The 23,530-nt window shown below is 41.7% G+C and overlaps 3 protein-coding genes across 3 annotated transcripts in view; 1 reads left to right on the forward strand and 2 right to left on the reverse strand.

The window, feature by feature from the left end:
- The window catches only part of LOC115258621 (gustatory and odorant receptor 22), a 44,086-nt gene extending 40,858 nt beyond the window's left edge, over nt 1-3,228 (forward strand). Inside the window, exons 6-7 of the mRNA XM_029858912.2 lie at nt 2,565-2,726; nt 2,783-3,228. Of these exons, the coding sequence (XP_029714772.1) occupies nt 2,565-2,726; nt 2,783-2,911 (291 nt within the window). The 3' untranslated portion in view covers nt 2,912-3,228. The remainder of the gene's footprint in view (nt 1-2,564; nt 2,727-2,782) is intronic.
- On the reverse strand, nt 2,979-15,595 carry LOC109409318 (small ribosomal subunit protein uS17). Its single transcript, XM_029858913.2, has 4 exons — nt 15,522-15,595; nt 14,897-15,013; nt 14,471-14,676; nt 2,979-3,226 (listed from the first exon to the last, which is right to left on the reverse strand). The coding sequence occupies exons 1-4, from the start codon at nt 15,531-15,533 to the stop codon at nt 3,103-3,105; spliced, it is 459 nt and encodes a 152-aa protein (XP_029714773.1). The 5' UTR covers nt 15,534-15,595; the 3' UTR covers nt 2,979-3,102.
- On the reverse strand, nt 7,718-12,442 carry LOC134287829 (uncharacterized protein K02A2.6-like). The gene has a single exon (XM_062850842.1). The coding sequence runs from the start codon at nt 12,203-12,205 to the stop codon at nt 7,901-7,903; it is 4,305 nt and encodes a 1,434-aa protein (XP_062706826.1). The 5' UTR covers nt 12,206-12,442; the 3' UTR covers nt 7,718-7,900.
- Nucleotides 15,596-23,530: the final 7,935 nt, after the last annotated feature.

The following is a 23,530-nucleotide window of genomic DNA, read 5'->3' on the forward strand; positions in this document are numbered from 1 at the left end:
AGTTATTTATTTTTTATTACAAACTATCTCATAAATAATTTCAATCAAGCGGAATGAACACTCAAAAATTATGATAATTTTTTAGTGAAAACATCGATTTTCAAGTCGCCTTAGGACCACTCAAATCGTAAAGTTTTTTATATTCCAAATAAATCTATAAAATATTTACTAGTAGCTCTTGTTTACTCAGTATGGATATGGAGCGTATATGCGGAACAAATCTGATATTTTGACGTTTTTCGTTGAGAAAATGTGAATTACTTAAAAGGTGACCCATCTTGCCCCGCACTTTTTTCACGGTGCAATATCGATCACTTTTCAAAACTGCTCGTTTAACCAATACGATTTGTATTTACAAAGTTATGGTGATCCATCCTTATGCGACCCATCTTGCCCCGCCCCACCCTATATATGCAGAATCGGTTAAAGAAAAATGCAACTGCCAAGAGCTGCCAAAACAATAGCGCCATGACGATATGTGTATAGTAAAATTGTATGAAAATCATCCATTTTGTTCGGATTTTGCTCGAAGAAATCGACAAAAAATGAAAATGCCTTTAAAATGAAATTGAGCGCCAAATCATGTTCAAATACATTCATATAGGCTAAAACTAGCAGACTACTATGATTTGGAAATTGTTGCCAGGTATTTTCAAATCTGTGCATCGGTGAAGTACCAGAATCGAAGTAATGAGCTGAATTTTTGTATGGTGCGAAGGCCAATTCTCCGTTTCTGCAATGAAATGGATTTAAAAGCGTGGGTATTATGATTACTTGCTTAAGGCGAAACTGGAAGCATTTTCTCATTAAATGAGAAAAAGCTTCCAGTTTCGCCTTAAGCAAGTAACCGAAGAAATTTTCTTCGGTTTTTGATTTTTTTATTAACCCTCTACTTCCCATGGTTGCTCTAGAGCACCATCGATTTTCGACGAACTCCGGACAAACGGAATTAGATGAATATGATGCAATAATTTTTAGAATATGGTTATAACCTCATAAGGTTAACCCAACTACTAACTACTTGTTTCAATAGTTGAACTATTGATAAACAATCAAAAACCTATTGATTTACAACCAAATTTTTTTTCATTGATTTCGAAAAATTTAGCCAATTTGCATTAACTTTTGTTCTACCACTTTTTTAGGAAACGCTTTTTGGCATAGATATAGTCGTTCAAAGTCGTGGGAAGGAAAGGGTTAAATAACGAAGCAATATTTTTAAAATCGGTTTTCGTACACATGTAGAGTATGGATCAAGGTATCTTCTGAATTTTTTTGAGGTGGAAAATGTTTTCCATTTTTGCAGAAACCATTTTTTTGTGAAATTTTGTTCAAAAATGGTTTCTGCAAAAACTAAAAACATTTTCCCCTACAAAAAAAAAAATCAGAAGATACCTTGATCCATACTCTACATGTGCACGAAAACCGATTTTGAAAATATTGCTTCGTTATTTAATAAAAAATCAAAAACCAAAAAGCTTCCAGTTTCGCCTTAATAGGACACAATCGGTGAAGTACTAGAATTGAAGTAATGAGCTGAATTTTTGTATGGCGAGAAGCTCAATTCTCCGCTACTGCAATTAAATGGCTAAAAAAGCGTGGGTATTATGATTCCTTGCCTAATTTAATGCTGTTTGAGCAAAACTTGGAGTAACCGTGTTGTTATTTCCTCCATTTCTTGCAACTTATACAACACAGTTACCCAAAGTTTTGCTCAAACAGCATTAAATTAGGCAAAGAATCATAATACCCACCCTTTTTGAACCATTTCATTGCAGAAACGGAGAACTGACCTTCTCACCATACAAAAATTCAGCTCATTACTTCAATTCTAGTACTTCACCTATTGTATCCTATTTGATGATTTTTGAGCAAAACTTCGGGTAACCCTGTTGTTGTTGTCTCCATTTCTTGTAACGTAAACAACACAGTTACCCAAAGTTTTGCTCAAACCGCATCAAATTAGGCAAAAAATCATAATACCCACGCTTTTTGAACCACTTCATTGCAGAAACGGAGAATTGACCTTCTCACCATACTAAAACTCAGCTCATTACTACAAATCTAGTACTACACCGAACGTGCCCTATAGGTTTGGTGTGCCGTTCGGTACGCAGCGTTTATAGGAAGCAACCGCTGAAGTACTAGATTGATAATAGTGAGTTGAATTTTTGTATGGTGAGATGATCAAAGGGGCATGTTCGGTGTAGTAATAGATTTGATTTGTAGTAATGAGCTGAATTTTGGTGCAATGGTGCAAAAATTCAGCTCATTACTACAAATCTAGTACTACACCGAACATGCCCCATTTATCATCTCACCATACAAAAATTCAGCTCACTACTTTCAATTTAGTACTTCATTGATTGCGTCCTATTATGAAGTCAGTGTTGAGAAACGTTCGTAAATAACGTCGCCCTTATCTATGTAAAGATGTTGCCCTATATAATTGAATGAAAATAAGTTTGCCTAACTGTTGACTACCCTCCCCTATGCATGTTGCACCAAATATGTACCGATCGACGATAATAAGTCTATGATACCTTTTTATGGAATCTTTCAAGGTTGGACTGAATTTCCAAGAACGGCTGCTCAACGTCAACCTCACGGCGGTGGACAAGGCAACGCAGAAGGAGGTGGAAATGTTCCTGGTGGCCATCGATAAAAATCCCCCGACGATGAATCTGGACGGATACGCAAACATCAATCGTGGGCTGATTACATCGGTGAGATGGAAATTTGAATGATAATCAAAACTCAAGGGTAAACATTTCATTTTCAGAACATCTCATTCATGGCAACCTACCTGGTGGTGTTGATGCAGTTCAAGCTGACCCTGTTGCGACAGAGCGCTAGAAAGGCGCTCATTCCAGCATTGCGAGCTAATTTCACCCTGGCAAAAGAAAACTAATTAACATCTACCTGTATTAATTCTAAAGGATCAATTTCTTTCCTCTTTGAAATAAACCATTCGCAAGTTGCTTTCCTTCAGGTGTTTGATTTTTTCATTGGAATTTTATTTTCTCCTTCCAACCACTTTTTTTTTTCGTTACAACATACCGCCTCCTCTTACACAATTCTCACACGCCGTAGCTTAGCATATTAGAACTTGTTGAACTTCTTCTTGGCTCCGGCGAGCTTGCTCACCTTTAGCACATTGAAGCGCACGGTCTTGGACAGGGGTCGGCACTCGCCAACGGTCACGATATCTCCGGCCTCAACGTCTCTGCAAAGATAGAAGGGGAGAAAATTGGGATGATTAGTAACTGATGATTGATGATGACACTGTGTACTGAAGTAAAAACTACTAGGAAACTCCTGGAGGAGTTCCTTGCAAATTTGCTGAAGATATTGTTTGAGAAATGTGAAATTCCTTGAAGAAGTCCTGTATGAGTTTTAAAAGAAACTCATAGTAGATGTCCAGACGGAACTCGTGCAGTAATTCCAGAAGATGTACCGTAAAAAACTCCTGCAGGATTCCAACAATAATTTCTTGAAAAATTTCCATTGGAAATATCTGAGAGAATTTCAGAATGGACTTATGGAAAAATTGGAAAATTTGCAGAAAATACAGAAGAAATTCCTTGGAGGAACATTGCAAGACTTTTTTGGAGGAATCCCAGAAGAAACTCCTGCCTAGAGGTAAAGCAAATTCTGAAAAGTATTCGCAAAGGAATCTCTGAAATAACTACTGAAGCAATGTAGGAAAGAACTTCTGAAGGAATCCCGGGTAATCTCAGAAGAAAATCCTGGAGGAATTCCAGAGGGAATTGTGGGAGAGACCCTTGAAGCAACTCCTTGAGGTCCTGGAGAATTCCCGGAAGAACATAATGGTGAAATCCCGGAAAAAAGTTCCATGAATGATTTTCTCAGGAAGTCCAACAGAAATCTGAAAGAAAATCCTAGAGGAATCACAGAAGGTATGCCTCGATGCATCCATGAAGAAATCTAAAAAAACACATACAGGAAGAATTCTGGAGGAAGCTCCTGGATTAATCTCAGGGAACTCCTGGTTCATCTAAGAAAGGAATCCTCAAAATAAGATATCCCAGAAGGAACTCCTCGAGGAATTCCAGAATCCCAAAAGGAGCTCTTGATTAAAGAAGATAAAGAAGAAAATCCTGAAAAATCCTAAAATGAACTTCGTAAATAACTCATGAAGGAACTCTTGAAGGAATTCTCAGAATCTTAATCTCTTAAGGAACTCCTATAGGGACTTCTGAAAAATTCTCAAAAGGAACACCTATATTACCCCAGGAAGAAATTCTCGGAGATATGCTAAGAACTCCTAGAGGGAACACTGAAGAAATATCTGAAAGGACCCCGAAGGAATTTCCTGGGTGAATCTTGCAAAGAAGTCCTTGAGAAATCCATGAAGAAGAAGCTTCTGGAGGAACTTAAGATCCTATACCTAGGAAAATTCCGGGAGCTGTTTCTGAAGGAATCTCGGAACAAAATCCTGGAGAATCTTCAAGAAGTTCTTCTGGGATTTCTCAGGGAGATTTTTCTAAATCCCCACTTTGAGAATTCCTCCAGAAGCACCTTCTGAGATTACTCAATAAGTTCATTCTGGGATTCCTTCAGGAGTTCTCGGTGATGCCTCTTGGAGTTCCTACTGGAGAAGTCTCTACGAAAATTTCTTAAAGTTTTTTTTTCTGGTACATATTCCTTTTTTGAAGATTCCTCTTTTTGAGATTTCTCCTGGATGTTCCTTTTCGAACTCCACCAAGATTTTTCCTGAGATTGATCGAAAGTTCCATTTGGGATTCCTAAAATTTAATGAGTTCTTTCTCTAGTTATTTCTCTAGAAGAGAAGTTACTTCTGGGACTCCACAAGAAGTTCTGCTTCCTTCTTCTGAGATTCCTTGAGGAGCACTTTCTGGGTTTTCTCCAGAAGTTTCTTTTACCAAGAGTTCCTTCACGGGATGACATTCCTGGAGAGGAGGTATCCCAGAACTCGTGGAGAAATCCAAGGAAGATTTTTTTGGGGGAAACTAAGAAGAAATTATGGTGGGAATTCCGAAACGAATTCTTACAGGAATTTCAGAATACATTCCTTGGTATCCTGGAACTTTCGGAAAAATCTCAAAGGTTAAACTTCGGAAGGAATCTCTTGAGAAATGTCTGAAGAGAAGTGCTTGGAAGTAAGCTGGAACCTCTTAAGAAATCTCAGAAGAAACTCTTGAAATAATCCCTGAAATAGCTTCCTGAGGAAACCCAAAAAAACTCCTAACTCCCCGGACAGACGCCTGATACAAGTGTGATACACGTACAACGGTACGCAGTATCAAGAAAATTTTAACAAGACTGACTTGAACGAAGAGAATTATCAGTGTGGCACTCATTTCAAGCGCAATTGTACAGTGATTCTTGCATCACATGTGTGTCATAAGTATAAAGGAGTCCCAGGAAGAATTTTTGGAGGAATCTCGGAACAAATTCCTGGAAGATATTTCTGGAGGAAATCCGAACATAATTGCCCGGAAATAATCCCTGGGGAATACTGAAACACTTTGCTGGAGAAACCGAAAAAAAATTTGGAGAGGAACCCCACCAGCAAGTCATAAATAAATATACACTTCTCGACACACTCTACCCTACATTTTGAATTCAATTATACTACATCATTATAGACAATGGAAATCCGCGGCAAAATTCTTAAATTTCGCGGGCTAACATTGTGAATTTCGCAGCGATTTCGCGGCTTCATTTGTTTCACCGTATCATTGCAGAAACTACCATATTTACATGCGAACCGATTTTGTAAGTCGCTTCCATAGTAGCTCGTGTTTGTACCCGTTTTATTCCGGTCTGCAAGTTTCCCACTGTAATTTTGATGTTATTTTATAAATTTTGTCAGATTTCGCGGGATTTCTTAGTTGCAAAGCCATATAGCCAATAGACAGCTAGGAAATCCCAGCCAAAAGCCAAAACAAGTATGTATCCCCGTAGACTGCGTGTCATATTCTTCTCTGTTTGGATTCCGTTGCTCGGATTTGTCCGGGAATTCTTCCAGGAGTTTCCTCAAGGAATTTCTTCTGGGATTCCTTTACGTAATTTAATAGCAGACTTCTATACCTAGTCTCTTAAAGTTCGTAAAGAAATACATTGATGATTCCCCAATGGTACCTTCTAGGAGTCTTCCAAGAATGTTTCTGAAATTCATCTGGGTTATCATGAGCATTAAATCTTAGCTTCTTCTGGAATTTAATCAGATGTAGCTTTTCAATTTCTCTTGAACGAAGATTTCTTCAAGAATTTCTCGAGAAATTGGAATTACCTCAGGCCAGGGGATACTTTCTGGGGTTTATCCGAGAGATAATTCAAAAATTCTTTCAGGGCTTCACTCAGATGTTCATTATGAAATTCTTCGTGGAATTTCTCTACGGTTTCAGTTTAGATACTTTTTGCCATACAAAATAGAATGATTTTACTCCTGCTGACCTGAACATTGAACAAACTCCCTGAAGGTAATTCACTCTCGTCGAGCTCCTGGTGGATTTCATCCAAAATCGTTATTGGAATTTCTCTAGGATTTTCTTCTTTTGACCTGCTCTTCATTTGCATGTGCACATCGTGTGGCAGGCACGAAGAAAATCTTTCTCTATACCCAAGGATGTCAAGGAAATGTCCATTACAAAAAGATTCTGGACCGATCGGGAATCGAACCTGTCACCCTTTGCATGGTCGCATGGTCATATTTAGTAAATACAGAATATAAGTGCGCTTACCGCATCGGCATATAGCTCTAGAAGCCCTAGAGGTTCCCTACACAATTCTTCCAGGAGTTCCTCTGTCTGGGGTATACGGCAATCCTTCCAAAACAAAACAAAATTTCAACTCCTTCAAAATTTGTTTCTGAAATTTCTCGAAATTTTTCTGAGATTCTCCCAAAAGCTCTTCTCGGACTTTTCTTAGATTTTTTTCAAATCTTTCTGGAATTCGTTCAAAAATTCCTTTAGGAGTACCTACAGTAGGCAGGTCCGCATGAGTTTTTTTTTTAGGAATTCATCAGATCTTTCCCCAAGGAGATCCTGATCCAAAAGCTTCCGGTGGATCCCATCCAGAATCGTCTTTCGAATTTCCCCAGGATTGAATAACGGGGTCCAAGAGTTCCTTCTGCGAATACTCCAGGTTCAGGAGTTCATTCTGGGGATCATCCAACGAATTACTTCCGGAAATACTCGATTAGTTCTCTCTAGAAAACTTATAGAAGTGTCTTCTGAAAATCCTCCAGGAAGAAGTTTTTTTTTTTTGCAAGCTCTCCCTTAAATCATTCTGGAAATCTTCCAGAAGTTCGTTCTGGAAATAATCACGAGGTTCCGTCTGGGAATCCTCCAAAAGTTCCTTCTGAAAATCCCCAAGGAATTTCTTGTGGGCATTCTTCTGAATTTATTTTTCAGATTCATATGGTTTTTTGGTAGGCATCCTCCCAGAAGTTCCTTCTACAGGAGTTTCTGAAAAAAATCATTAATGTATATTCTTGGATTAGCTCCCAGAAGGAATTTTCAGAAGAATCACATACTATACACGAGTATATCCCTGATTCCCAGAAGAAATTCTTGGACAAATCGTCAGAGGAAATATATCAAGAAAATGCCTTCGTGGAAGAATCACGAAAAGGAATTCCAGGAGTAATCTTCGAATGGAATTCTTGGAAGAGCATCAGACTGAACTCTTGGATTCAACCCCAGACAGAGGCATCTCTACGAGGAGTTACTAATTGTTATAGCCGTAACCACGGCCGTAACCAAGGGAATAAAACAAGTCGCTAGGAGCTAGAGTTTATTGCTTCTGACTTGATTGGTGGTTGGCTAACTAATGACAATTTCTTTCTATTCTAGAATCAAGGCCTACTACTATGAATAATATCAGGCGAGGCCTGCTACATCTCCCCCTCTTAGAATATGTTGTAGGACGACAGCCATCTTGGAATTCTTGATTCTCGTACAGAGCGTCGCAGATATCCTTCAACTGGTTCCGATGAGACCGGCGGTGGTACGGTCGGAGCTTCATCATCTTCAATCGGCGGAATGCCAGACGTAGCTTGTACCGGACCAGCAGCTTCTTCCAAGACCGGTGGCGGGGTGACAACAGGAACAAGAGCTTCGACAATATCAGGCTGTTCTTCGGGATCAGCCAGTACCGCTGTAGCTTGTAGCTGTACTTCATCGAGCAAGACTTCCCACGGTAGCTGCGTCGTTGGTTCTGGAACGGCGGTATCGTAGCGAGGGCGCATTTGGTTGACATGCGCTCTAACCAGCTTCGGTCTTCCGTTGTTTTCCAGCAACACAATGTAATGAACAGAACCTTTCCGTTCGATGACTCGACCTGGCATCCATGACTTGGTATTCCGGAAATGCTGTTCAACGTACACCAGGTCATCTTCTTCGAAGTCGCGCTTGATTGCTCCATGCCGGCGATTGAACTGCTCATTCTGCTTGAGGTTCTTGGCACCTGGGGCTTCAGGAGCAGGCTTCTTCAAGAGGTCCAAAGTGGTGCGTACTGGTCTTCCGAGGAACGCTTCTGCAGGAGACGTCGATTGCGGTGTGTTTCGATTTGGAGTTGAGCGATACACCGAGAGGAATGTCTGCAGGTGCTCCAGTGTGGGTGAGCCTTCCCCCTTGCTCAGCTTCTTGAGACCGCGCTTGAGGGAGTCAACGAATCGTTCCGCTTGACCGTTGGACTGCGGATGGTAGGGAGCAGTGCGGAGGTGGGTGATACCATTTTCACGGCAATACTGCTGAAACTGCACGCTGGTGAATTGCGTGCCGTTGTCCGAGACCAGAGTGTCCGGGTTGCCGAAACGGGAAAACGTCTCACGAAGCAGATCCAGGGTTGCGGTTGTGGTGATGGAACGGGTGTGAAAAATTTCGGGCCACTTCGAGTAGGCATCCACGATGACGAAATAGTAATAACCGTCGATTGGGCCAGCGAAATCAATGTGGACGCGTTGCCACGGCTTGACTGCTAGAGGCCACGACTCCAGGCTTGCTTTCGTCGGAGACTTTGCTGCTTCAGCGCACGCTGTGCACTCTCGAACGAACTGCGTCACGTCGTCATCCACATTCGGCCAGTAGATGTAGCTTCGGGCCAGAGACTTCATCCGGTCCATTCCTGGGTGTCCACGATGCAATTGTCGAACAATCCGCTTACGAAACTTGAGGGGAACGACGATTCGATCGCCGAACATGATGCAGTCGTCGACAACTTGAAGTCCATCTCGTCTTGCGAAGTACTTCTTGACATCTGGATCCGCAATTTGCTTCGATTGGGCCGGCCAACCCTCCTTGAGGAAGTTCACCACTTGCTTGAGAACTGGGTCCTTTCGTGTTTCAGCCACAATCATCTGGTGCGTGACTGGGAGGTTGCTGATGGTGTCTTCGAGTATTGCTTTCGCTTCGGATTCGACGTATACGGCGGCTATCACATAATCTTCATCCGGCCTTCGTTGCGATGACATCAGCCGCGAAAGGAAATCTGCATAGCCGAAGTTTGTCGTTGAAACGTGCTTGATGTCGAAATCATACAGCAGGAGTGTCAAGGCCCAACGCTGCAATCGGTTCGCGGTGTAAACAGGAATACCTTTCTTGGAACCGAAAACCTTGAGGAGCGGTTGGTGATCGGTCTGCAGGAGAAAGTGGCGTCCGTACAGCATCTTGTGGAAGCGAGTGACAGCGAAAATCAGGGCCAATGCTTCCTCTTCCACTTGTCCGTAGTTCATCTCTGCCGGGGTCAGTGAGCGAGAGGCATGAGCGATTGCCTTCACTTCACCGGTCGGGAACCAATGCATGATGACTGCGCCAAGGCCGTACTTCGATGCATCTGCTGCGACGATGATCTCCTTGGATGGGTCATAGTGGGTGAGCAGCAGATCGGAGAGTAGAATGGCCTTGAACTGCTCGAAGGATTGTTGGCATTCGTCGGTCCAATTCCAACGGGCATCTTTCTTGAGCAGGTTGTCCAGAGGGGCCCGGAGTTTCTTCATCTGCTTCACGAATCGGCCATAGTAGTTCACAGCACCGAGGTAGGAACGGAGCTGCTGAACGTCCTTCGGAGGTTGCATCTTCCAAATGGAATCGGTTTTGGAAGGATCCGGGCGGATGCCATCTTTGTCCACGATATGTCCGAGGAACTCGATCTGGGAGAGTGCGAAACGACACTTTTCGAGACGTAAGTGGAAACCATACTCACGCATACGGTTGAGAACGGCGTAGAGATTGCGGTCATGTTCCTCCTTGGTCCGACCAGCGATGAGGATGTCGTCCAGATACGGCTTGACTCCAGGGATGCCGGCCACCATGCTGTCGATGATGCGCTGGAAAGCGCCGGGTGCCGACTTGACTCCAGGGGGTAATCGGTTGTACTGGAATAGGCCACGGTGGGTGTTGACCGTGAGTAGCTTCCGCGATTCCTCCTCGACCTCGACCTGCAGGTAAGCATCAGACAAGTCGAGGTGTGTGAAGTAACGTGCTCCAGCAAGTTCCGCAAAGAGGTCGTCAGGATGAGGCAGTGGGTGGCGGTCACATTCCAGCGCGTCGTTCAACCCCGTCGAATAATCACCACACACACGGACCGAAATGTTGTCCGCTTTGCGTACGACGACTATTGGAGCTGCCCAGTCCGAGAATCGTACCGGAGAAATGATACCGTTGTTCTGGAGCCTTTCGAGTTCTTCATCTACCTTGGGGAGCGCAGCGTACGCCACGGGTCGCTTCGGGCAATAGGAAGGACGTGCATCAGGCTTCAGGTACAGCTTCACTTGCGCTTTAGTGCACCTACCCAGCGTGCTTCGGAAAACCTCCGGGAAGTGTTGCTTGAGTTGACTCACGTATTCATCGGGTTGTTGGTCGGGACGTTGGTGTACGACGTTGACCAAGCTGCTGATCGGCACAGACCACAGATCGAATAGATCCATAGTCTCGATTCCAAGAACGTTGAGTTCAGCGTTGTCCGAGATGAAGATGCGACCGGTTTTGGTCACATTCCTGATGGTGATCTCGGTTTGGAACTCGGCGAGAAGGTTCAGGTTGCCACCAGAAGCTGTTACTGCAGATTCCTCCGTCGGTTGAGTGGGTGGCTGTCCGATGCTGTTCCAAGTATCTTCGGAGATAATGGTGATGTCGGACGCCGAGTCGTGCTGGAGCTTGACTGTTGTACCGTTGAGCTCGACCGGGATGAACTTCCGCTTGCTTCCGACGTTCCGAACGGTGTGGATGCTCCTCGTCTTCACGTTCTCTTTGGGTTTCGTCTGCTTGAATGGCTTCGAGGGTGGAGGCTTGTTGCTTGAACAGTACCCCTCCTTGTGTCCTAGCTGCTTGCATCTGGAACAGGTGTGCGAAGCGAATGGACACTCGCGTACGTAGTGCTGGTCACCACACTTCCAGCAGGGCGTTTTGGGGATTTTCGGATTTTTCACAGGATTCTTCGGCTTGCGGGAGACAATGTTGACGTTGCGTGCTTCCTTGTTCTCCACCATCAGTGTGTCCTGTTTGAGGTTGGCCACGCGATGACATTCTTCCACGAGGTTCTCCAGGGTGACCTTGCTGGCCGCTTCTCCTTGTTCGTTGACTGCGGTTTCGTCGGCTTCCAGCTTCGAGATCAATCTTGTTCGGATGTCCGCATCCCGTGGCGATTGGAGTCCACAGACGAAACGGAGCGCCTTGAATTGATCCGGGGTGAGCTTGGAAAGTTGAAACGCTTCACAGTGTTTGTTCACCATGGCAGCATACGAGGTGAAGTCATCCGCGTCACTTTTTGCGTACTGCAGGCATTGGTAACGGGAATGAAAGACCGACTTCTGCCGACCGAACAGTTTCTTCAGCTTCGTGACGGTCTCGTCCAGGGTGAAGTCCCGGGGGTGGTTGGGAAGAATGGTATTCACGTACTTTTCGTGCAAAAGTGTGCTTAGCTTGCGTAGAAGCAACCTCACACGGGCGGCGTCGTCCAGGGATTGGCCGTCCTTCGTGATGACGTCCTCATACCTCGCGTACCAGCCATCGAAGAAAACTCCGCCGTCCGGATCGTACTGGAAATCTTGAATGCCGCTTGCCAAAGACTCGATGATCTTCTCGCTGCCGGAGCCGGGGTGGCCACGGATTCCCAGATTTTCAATTTGCTGCTGCTGCGCTTCAATCTGGTGCTGCTGCCGCGCGATGAGATTGGTGAGCTGCAGGATGGCGTTCTTCAGATCCGCGTCGGGCATTTTCTTGATGTTTTCGGGGTTTTTTCTTGAGGGTCTTCGAGTTGCTTCAAACTTTTCTTTTCGTCGCCAGCTGTTATAGCCGTAAACAAGGCCGTAACCAAGGAAATAAAACAGGTCGCTAGGAGCTAGAGTTTATTGCTTCTGACTTGATTGGTGGTTGGCTAACTAATGACAATTTCTTTCTATTCTAGAATCAAGGCCTACTACTATGAATAATATCAGGCGAGGCCTGCTACACTAATGAAATCACAGGCAGGAATTCCTGAATGCTGGAGCAATATCCCTAGGAGAAATTCCTGGAAGGATCCATAGGTAAAGTTCATAGAGGCATCCCCAGAAGAAGTTGTGAACAAAAAAGATATAAAAGATAGGAATGCTCGATTACGAATGATTCGAGTATCCGAGATGTATTTCTTTTCGAATGATCAAGTCTGACCTGTATTACAAAATTTGCCGGAATTTTAGAAAATTACATCTGGAGAATTATTTAATGCAATGCCATAAATTCATCTAAAACAGTTCATAGGTTTTCTTTAGAGATCAAACATTCCTTTTTGAAGTAATTCGTTTATAACGCTGTATTTCCAGATAATTAGCTCTTCCAGAGTTCACGCTTTACTAAAAATTCTTGAACAGAAGGAATCTAGGAATCCATTGCTCTAATAGTTCTGTTCAAATGTATCCTGGTCAGCTGCCAGAAAGTGCGGTCTACAGTTATTACTTCAGGAAGTTTCCCAAGAGAATTTTTTAAAGAAGAACAGGAATCCAGGAGATCTTTCACGACTTTTTACAGCAGTCAATGGAACCCTTTGCTGAACCTCAACTGCTGCCATTATAAATGCCATTATCAATTACAGATTTTCCTCCTCTTCTTGGCGTAACGTCCTCCTGGGACAAAGCCTGCTTCTCAGCTTAGTGTTCTATGAGCACTTCCACAGTTATTAACTGAGAGCTTCCTCTGCCAATGACCATTTTGCATGCGTATATCGTGTGGCAGGCACGAAGATACTCTATGCCCAAGGATGTCAAGGAAATTTCCTTTACGAAAAGATCCTGGACCGACCGGGAATCGAACCCGTCACCCTCAGCATGGTCATGCTGAATACCCGTGCGTTTACCGCCTCGGCTATATGGGCCCTTTTTACAGATTTTAACTACCGTGAATCGCATACCAGTCCTATGTTCTCCTATGCATTTGTGACAGATATACGATTCACGGCACTTAATGTTCCAAAAATACGCACCTAAATACCCTCTTGTTCATCAAATGTAATACAACTAGAACTTAAATCTGAATCTACAGCAAAGGTTTTTGTAACGACTACTTGCATCGAAACGCCAATTGGCCCCACCCGGGGGCGAGAACCGTGGACCGTTCCGTGAATAGTTATGTCGCTTTACTCTCGCAAGATTAAATAGCATCATTCTATGGGTGTTCCGAATGACACAGAGTGAACACTTGCGTATGGTTTGGACCATTTATTTATGGTGGATTCACATGAACAAGAGGATTGTCAGACGTGGATTTACTAAGATTTGGCGGTTCTGGTTCTTATATTTCAATTGGCAGTTGTTGTATCCTTCAGTTTTGTTTAAAAACGAATCCACTTTCAAATGTAAATCGTTCTTTTTCTTCTCTGTGGCTATACATCCCCACTGGGACTTGGCCTGCCTGACTTCAACTTAGTGTTCTTTGAGCACTTCCACAGTTATTAATTGAAGGGCTTTCTTTGCCTGCCATTGCATGAATTTGAATATTGTGAGGCAAGCACAATGATACAGAAGTCGAGAAAAGTTCCCGACTAGAACTGGAATCGAACTCGTCTCCGAATTGACGATCCATAGCCCTAACTACTAATGTAAATCGTTGGTTTTCTCATTTTCGCATTCGCACGCAATTCGATTTGATTATTAAGGGTTCGTTCGAACAAATCAAATACGGTCGACAGTGGATACGTCCATTAACAAGAATAAGGATCCACTGCATAGCTAACCTGACGTAGTCACAAATGTCCTGTTTTCAACAGTTACATAGCAACCTCCGGATCAAATAACATCACGTTAAAAGCTATTGTCGCGACTAATTGCATCGAAACGCCAATTGGCCCCACTTTGTGGCGAGAACCATGGACCGTTCCGTGAATAGTTATGTCACTTTACTCTCGCAAGATTAAATAGCATCATTCTATGGGTGTTTCGAATGACACAGAGTGAACACTTGCGTTTGTTCGACGGATTCACACGGGAAACTGTCTCGTCACTCACCTAAAGCACGGCGACAGATGCACGCTCAGATTCCGGTGACGCTTCTCGAACCGGTCGTACTTGCGGATGAAGTGCAGGTAGTCGCGACGGATCACAATCGTCCGCTGCATCTTCATCTTACGGACCACTCCGGTCAGGATGCGACCACGGATGGCGATGTGTCCGGTGAAGGGGCATTTCTTGTCGATGTAGGTTCCGGCGATGGCCTAAAACGAAAGTTGAAACATGATTAATCTCAAAATGGTTCTTCGAATACGGTTCGCGATCATCGGATCGTCTCGTAGGTGCATCCGGGTCAGACAAATTATTGGGTTTAGAAGGGGGTATCCTCATGTAGTAGTCAGAAGACCATCGTGAGGGGTATCATCATGATAGGGGCACCTCCGGAACTTGCACAACAATCATCCAAGCGTCACAAGCACTTACCTCCTTGGGGGTCTTGAAACCGAGACCGATGCTGTGGTGCAGACGCAGACCCTTCTTCTTGTTGACCTGTTTACGGTTCAGGTTGACACCGTTTTGCTTCTGGAACGCACGCTCGTTCTGTTGCAGCCCATGAAATTAGAAATACACATCCAACAGAAGACAGAGAAGAGAGTTTGGTTAGAACCACTTTTGACAGCTAGCCGCACACGATCGAAGGGTGTAAACAAAACTCCTCCGGGAGTGAAATTCCGCGACGCCGCCGCCGCTGCCGGGCAGTTCCTCACACAAATCAGATGCGATTATAATTGGGTTGGTAATCTGACATTCTTCACTTTGGTGTCAGCAGACCGTCATGATTTTTTCATCATTCGGAGGAAAAGCCTGGAACTTCACGCACCCCCCCAAAAGGACGTTTTGTTTTCGAACCCCGATCGGAACACTTTCGGTGTATACACGTGTGAAACTATCGCTTTTGCGCGGAAAGTAATCACTCCAGGCCACAACTTTGAATTCACCAGCAATGCTCACAAAATTGGCCACCACGAAACCATCAAAAGTTCAAGTTTCACCGCAAAACGAGCACAAAAATCGAAAAATTTCCGGAGCGCGGATGGCAAAACAGTACCTGATCAGCCATCTTGACGTTGGGAAAGAAAGACGGAAACGCAGGAAACAGTCGAACGCAAACTTTGACACTTTGGCTGAGGTTTTGACACTAATGACAGACCGGCGTCGACAAGAAAATTTTGCGTTGTCAAGCGCTGTCCGGGTGGATCGCGTTCGCCGAACAAACGCAAAGTTTGAAAACAGTGATGCCAATTAACTCGGCCGATAAAAACGGTTAAATTCAACTTCAGTGAAGTAAATATTTATTGTGCCTTGCAAGATAAATCCGCGAAACGCGTTTGTCTTCTTCTTTTCCATCAAGTTGTCAAAATATGAGCGCACCACTATAAGCGACCTGATGGTCAGAAATTTTGCATGCGGCGCTTATATCAAATCCACATGAGGCTGCGGCGATATGGCCGCGAGGAGATGCACGCGATACAGACGCAATGTGGAAAATGGAGAAGATACCGCCGCAGCATCCTGTAGCATCACCAAATAACATCCCGATTAAATATTAAACACAAAGCCGACGAGGTGATGCGTGTGCGTATTATAGTGAAACAATGTCGCGATAAATGTTAGGGAAGATTCAAATATTACGTCCATCGTTTTTCGGGTTTCCCAGACCCCCCCTCCCCCCTCTGTCACGCAATTTTCCTATACCCAATACACGTACTGTCACACTTTTCTAGACCCCCCCCCCTCCCCCAAATGTTGGACGTAATTTTTGAACGTTCCCTTATTACGATTTCTGGCCACCTGAGTTGCCATTGTGCCAACTGTTGTTTTGATATGAACGGCCTGAAGGCTGCTGCGATGCTGCTGGGTGGGTGACAGTATCTGTTCGATTTTGACATTGCGTCTGTATCGCGGATATCTCTTAGCGGCCATATCGCCGCCGCCCAATGTGGATTTAATATGAGCGCCGCAATATTATTAGGTGATCACCCGCTTAAAAAAAAACAATCTGTGATAAAGTCCAAACTATAAATTGGCTCTAAGAGCAACATTAACGGCGGCTATTATTCGAGCAACCCGCGCAGCGCTTCCATTTTGACTTAACCACCCTTTTCCACACCGGTAGCAATCAAATTAGTCATCCTCATTCGTATCGGGAGGGCTGTCATATTTCCATAGCATTTTTAGCAGCGCAACTGTCCCGCTACTATATTTGGTCACCCACCCATAGCGCTACTATTTTGCGAGCGCATCCAGCAGCGACCGGTAAAGTTTGCTGCAATGATGGAGGGCTGCCAAACGGGGTATAGAAGCGCACCGTTAAAGGTGCTCTAAACGGTAACGTTAATGCATCACATATTGTCGCGCTTATCTTAGATTCTCAGCAAGCTGCGTTCGAAACGCGCAGCCTCAGATCGCGCCAGACCGCGCACGTATGATTTGTACACGGTGTGCACCTTGGCTAAAACTGTTTTGCAGCCGCCGGGTGGAGATGTCAGCCGCCGTGTACAAATCAAACGGGCGCAATCTTAGGGCGGCTGACTCAGATCGGCAGGATCTGAGTGATTAAGCTAGGATGCACAATACTGTAGATTTCAAGTTACACTACACAGATAAAACTGTTGTGTAATATTACATCTGAACTGCTGCAACCCGATCAATCCGTCGGTTGCATGAATATTACATAGGACGATGTACACATAAGAACAAAAGATTTTACATCAAAACGATGTAATCGTACGTAGACATCGTGATTACATTGATTATTTAGTACATCGGAATGAGTTACATCGGGCGGGTTGCATTTATTTTTTGCTGTGTAGGCTACATAATATGTATAGGGCACTGCATGAAATTCCCTCCTTCTCTTTCACTCTTACAGAAAATTTGTAAACAACAAGGCCAAGAAACGTCAAAATCCCATACAAAATCAAAACAATGCAGTGCCCTATAGGGGTAGACGGGGCAATATGGACACCTTAAGGTTTTTGCCAACTTTACCTAGCAAGATGTCAAAAAAGTTTAATTTTTTGATACATGTATCCTTTTAAAGGTTATTTAGCATCTATTGCGTAAGAATGCTCACGAAGAAAAATGATTTATCCACTTCAAAAACTGTTATAAAAAATGTTAGTTTTCCATGATCGTCTTCAAGCATACGGGACAGAATGGACACCCCCATGGGGCAATATGCCCAAGTAACAATTCAAAATCATTAATAAGCATGTCAGTTGATTAAATGTGCTACAAAGGCGCCGACAGTTGTACAAGAGTTTATGTTGAACAAAATGGCGAATAAATGTTTCATGCAGTGGAAACTGCACGTTAGTTAAACATATTTCTGCTTATTGAATAACCAATGGTATAAAAGTTTAAAAACAGTTGCTTAAGTATTGCCATCATCTGTCCAATAGTGCTCTAATAATGATAGAATACAAGCTGCTTCCAACGTATTAGATGCCGTTATTCCACATCAGATCTTCAGTGGAACAAGTAGCCTATTTAAAGTTTAACAACTTTTGCTTGATCATTTTATTCAACTACACTGATATAGCTTAACAACAAGATATTACCATGTTTCTTTAATACAAATGTTACACTTTTATTCAAGCAATGTTGATTAGCAATGGTACTGTGTCACTTAATTATCGTTGTTCGCCATGCCCCTTTTTGTAAACACGATTGCTGATTAGGAGCCTAAAAAGAGCAACCGCGGCTACAAGCTTGAAGACCAAAAAAACTTCATGCAGCAGCTCTAAATATCACACTCTTCACACTTTTAAAAACATTCTGACTCACCTTTTACACTACGCTCTAACGACAGCAGCATCGGCAACAAAAACACCAGAAAATGCAACTGCAGTGGATCCTGGGCGGCTCCTCTCTTTGGTTTTGGCGAGGTAGATTACCCACCAAGGTGGCACTGGTCAAACCGGGCTCAGCTTCCTAATGTTCATATTTCCAGCTGATTGGAGATATACACAATCGTTGCACATTTTCCTCTCGACACAAAACAGGTCCGGTGAAAATAAAACAAATAAGTTCACTTGTTTGGGCGTTTAAATGAAAAAAAGTTCGAAGAGTCACCAATCTTACAACACAACACCGTGAATTAATGACACGTTGTAAACAAACAAACTAATTAGCATGCATGCCTTATGATTAAACGTTGCGGTTACAATTATTCAAACATTGATCAACTTCAATGTTTATGAAGGCAATTAGTTGAATAAAATATGTAAGCAATGTTTAAGCAGCATATGTACGGTAATGTATTCGACTTAGGAATTGAATATTTATATACTGCTTCAAATCTGCCGATTCATGTAATTCGGATTGAAGCAGAGCGGATGCAGACGAGTGTGAACCCAAAGATCCAGAGTTCGAGTCTTTCCATTGATGTGATTTGTCCCATAAAATGTAATAAAATAAAGATGTTGGGGGTACATAATCAGAGAAAGGTATTCCAGACACAAATGCAGAAATGTTGAAAGTTAAATCATTTTCTCATTTTATTGTTACATGATGTAACATGATGTTGAAGAAACGTTTAAGAATCGTTTTTGTAGCAATTATAAAATCATATCTATAAATAGAAATAAATTTCGTAAGTTTTATCACGGCTCCAGCATGTTTTGATTGTATTATGGTGGAATAAATATCGAAGAAAGCTTGTTATTATGCGCTATGCTGCTAATGCACAATAACGGTTTCTAAAACCATTCTTAAATTATTAAACAAATAGCGTCATACAACATTGTTTAATAAACGTTGAAGTAAAGTTTATGATGTTTGTGTAAATTGCTGATGGTTCTAACGTTGAACAAGAGTTTCACAACCGATGTACGATCATTGGATAAACTTTTATTTCATCGTGCTTATAGAACGGTTGACGTTGAATAAATTCTCATTTTTGGGCGAACAAGAGTTGAAGAACAGTTTCATTTTAAAATTATTCAAATATAATACGACTTCCAGTTTAATAACGTTGCTTTGAGAAACATTTCTTAAAGCAAAAATTGTTTCTTGGGTGGACACCATGAGACTTTTACGAATTTCGTACATTAGGTGTAAAAAGTCATTTCATTACAAAACAACTCTTATTGATGAATAATACGCCGAAGTAGTTCATTTTTGTTCAGTTAATTTAAATTCAGGCTGTTTTGGATAAAGCTTCGTCTTTGTCGGCATGTACAGCTGTGCCTAGAACAACTATTTTCCACTGCTGTCGTTTTTTGACCAATTTGTTTCACCCTATGTCTACTATAGTGAACATTTAACCATAGACAAACAGACGTAACACTCTGATAATTTCTATCGTACATCGATTTAACGGTCTATTTAAAAATTTGATAGTTAGCCAACTGCCCACCTGTGGCGCTCGCATCGTTTTTGTTCGAGTTTGACGTTTGCACACTACCGCCATCTAGTTGATAGTTGGCCAAACTCAGCCTTTTTAGCATTGGGCGAACATGTTTCCTTGACTATGATTTGACTCAAAAAATGTTTGAAGTGTTACGTCTGTCTGTGATTTAACCGAAAATATACTGAAATCGAAGAATTTGGTTGGTTTGTGATTTAGGTTATATTTTTCCCTTGCCGCTTCTTTCAAAAAGGTGAGTGTCCATTTTGCCCCGGCAGCAGAAAATATTTCCAAACTTGATTTTTGATATAATAAAGAAGAAAATATAAGCATGTAGATACAGCAAAACTACTTGAATGTGTTCTAGAAATATCAGGTTTTAATCGACCTGCAATAAATTAACCACACTGAAAAAACTGCAAATATTGTACGCATGTGTCGCTCATATAGATTTTTGCAATTTGTCAAAAATATAATTAATATGTGCATCTACACATAGATAACCCTTTTTCATGTGTAGACACACATAGTTTATATAAGGTCCATAGATTTTATGTTTGATCCAGCATGGAAAACGAGTATGTGTGTACAAATAAAATTAATAAGACAAATTCATGGATTTTTGCCAATAAACATGTGTGGATTTTTTGCAGTGCACTAAATCTTATTTTAGATGGTGTGAAAATTATTGTCGCGCTTATCTTAGATTCTCAGCAAGATGCGTTCGAAACGCGCAGCCTCAGATCGCGCCAGACCGCGCACGTATGATTTGTACACGGTGTGTACCTTGGCTAAAACTGTTTTGTAGCCGCTGGGTCGAGCTGTCAGCCGCCGTGTACAAATCAAACGGGCGCAATCTTATGGCGGCTGACTCAGATCAGCAGGATCTGAGTGATTAAGCTAGGATGCACAATATAATTCCCATGCACAAAAAACGGAGGACGCAACTTTTTCGTGTAAAATCAAGTATAATTTTAATTTCGAATGTGTCTTTCCTGAAACTAAGTTTTAAATAGATAAATGGACTATATTCTCCATTCATTAAAAGTTCAAAAAAGTTCGCATACCGTCGTGCGGGGCTTCTTTTTACACATTTTCATGATTTTTCAACTTTATGACATTATAACTCCCAGAGTAGTGAATAGATTTCCACAATGTTTACACATAATAATTGTGAGTATGTATGTAGGATGTATGCAAAATTTGAACTAAATCCATCAATAAACAAAAAAGTTGTTCATACACCAATCGGACACATCTCATATAGAACCAGATGGGGGCTACTTTGGACATTTTTATCTAAAACAAAATTGCATTTCAAATTCCAGGTTTATTTAGAAAATTACTTTGTACCAATACTGTAGTATACTATATCAGACATGATTTCAATAAATTTATGCGTTTGAAGATGGTTCCGTGCTACCTTTGGTATTATGAGCAGCGTGATATTGCTATATAAATAGCCTGAAAAAAAGGACCATCAATCCTTTATTTGGGTGAAATGGTCATTTATAATGCATAACGATACAAATATTCGATTGTATATGCTACGTTGATATATTTTGAATGAATTGATCAACCCTTTGAAATTTAAGAACTGTAGAAACAATGCTTACTGACCAAATGTTCTGATACGTTATGTATATTTTATTGATTTATTCGATGTATTTTCGCGTCCTGCCAAGCAATAAACGGTCTGTTTGAAAAATAATTTCAACCAAATGGAGGGAAAACTATTGCTTCGTAATAGTCCCAAAGAATGCAAACAGATTTGAACCATATTTCGAATTCAAAAAATCCATATTCGAAAGTGTCCAAAGTAGCCCCGCATTTCAAAAGTAACCCCGCACGACGGTATATTAAAATATTGAGGGTGTCCATTCTGCCCCGGGTGTCCATATTGCCCCGCCTACCCCTAATGTCTTCCGTGAATCGCAAGTCAGTCCCATCTGCATTTCGGGCAAAAATGAGTTAATGACCGTTTTCGAGCTTTTTTCGGATGATCTTTCAGCTGCGTGCAAAATAATATATAGTTTGTTCAGTAAAATTGAAAAACAACACCAAGTCAGATTATCCCATAATGAAAAGTAATCGCAAGTCAGTCCCATTACGAACTTGTGTGTGTTTCATATTTTTCACTGTTATGTTTTCACGTTTGAAACAGTGTGTGAAAATTTCATTATGATCGCAGAAGTTTTCAATAGGCTCCTAAAGTCCTATCGAGTTTCTTGTTTTAAACCACAATATATGGTTCAAGAGTACATATTTACTCAATTTTTGACGTTTTTATTAACCGTAGTTGAAAATATACCGTCTTACCCCTCTGGTTCGACACGTTTTAATACGACACTTTTTAATTCGTACCCCGCTTATACGACACATGTCGAATTAAAAAGTGTTCAAATGTCACAGCGATGTACACTGTAAATGTAAAACAGTTTGATATTGCGCTTATACTCGCACCCGCAACAACTCCTCTTGCAGCCGCAAATTTCGGAAGTTCTGAGTTGGTGCTATTCAACACCCAAACCGCGTGGAGACCAACCGGAATGAACTGAGGATGGCAACAATCGTAGAAAGAACGAGCTTTTCATTCGCGCCACAGTAATATTTGATGAAATTATGTTTCATAACAAATCCGGAAATCAAAACAAAAACAAAAATAGAGTTGCCAAATTCCAATGAGCATGGTGGTGTAGAGTGACCAGTTTGTCGAATTAAAAGTTTACCCCGGTTATACGACAACAGTCGGTGTCGTATTAGCGGGGTAATACGGTATAATTTTTATTTTTTTAGTCTTTTGTCTCGTCCCTAGCTTATAACACATACTTTGAGTAATTTTTTTTCACCGTGTATGTCAGATAGGAACATTTTTGAAATCCCAGTGCGAAAAATGTCGAGCTCAGTCACACAAGGTAGACCTCAAATGTCAAAGTAGAACTCTAGAGCTCGATTTGAATAGGTCGTATGTGCTTTCGTCGATATAAAAATCGATCAGTTTATTTTAGTTACTATAGCAATATTAATTATTTTTCGAGGACTTTTAGTGATTGAACGGAAAGCCTGTTAAGTAAGGAATCGGCTGTATGTATAAGTTTTGTTTAATTTCAACAGCTTTCGCTTCAATAAGCGAATCCAACTGATCAAATTTTATATCGACGAAAGCACATACGACCTATTCAAATCGAGCTCCAGAACTATTTACCATTTTACTTATTTCGAATTTTCTCATTATTCCTTTGTTTTTCAAGTTCGAGTAAAGTACAATTTCGATTAGAATACCATGCTTGATCGTATTATTCAATATAAGCGATATTTCCCCTGATAAAAAATATCATAAAAATACGATAAATTTTATTGTTACAACACCATTTTTTCGAAAAATATTCACCATTAAACGTATTGTAATTTACACAGCACACTCACCATCACCCCTATTGTTCTATACCATTCGGCGAATGGTAAATGGCACTTTTACAATAAAAAATGGTGGTCGTTATGTATCTTAACCATAAAACTTTGAGAAAATTTTCATACACTTTTTCGCGAAAAACAATAGAATGTATTGTGTTTTTATGAGACATTTTTAGGGCAATTTTCAAAAGAAAACAATATATCCTAATGTTTTTTCATTGTTCATACAATACAAATACAAATTATTGAATGGCGTCAAATGAATCGTTGTTACAATAAAAATACAATAT

Source organism: Aedes albopictus, chromosome 2 (genome assembly GCF_035046485.1).
Source record: "Aedes albopictus strain Foshan chromosome 2, AalbF5, whole genome shotgun sequence".
In the NCBI taxonomy this organism is placed as follows: domain Eukaryota; kingdom Metazoa; phylum Arthropoda; class Insecta; order Diptera; family Culicidae; genus Aedes; species Aedes albopictus.

Excerpts from the sequence above, each read along its gene's own strand:
- LOC134287829 (XM_062850842.1), bottom strand. The coding sequence starts at position 12,205 with ATGCCCGACGCGGATCTGAAGAACGCCATCCTGCAGCTCACCAATCTC.
- LOC109409318 (XM_029858913.2), bottom strand. Across the intron at positions 14,677-14,896 it reads GTTTCAAGACCCCCAAGGAG|GCCATCGCCGGAACCTACAT; the intron begins GTAAGTGCTTGT and ends CTTTCGTTTTAG. Across the intron at positions 3,227-14,470 it reads CATCTGTCGCCGTGCTTTAG|AGACGTTGAGGCCGGAGATA; the intron begins GTGAGTGACGAG and ends CTATCTTTGCAG.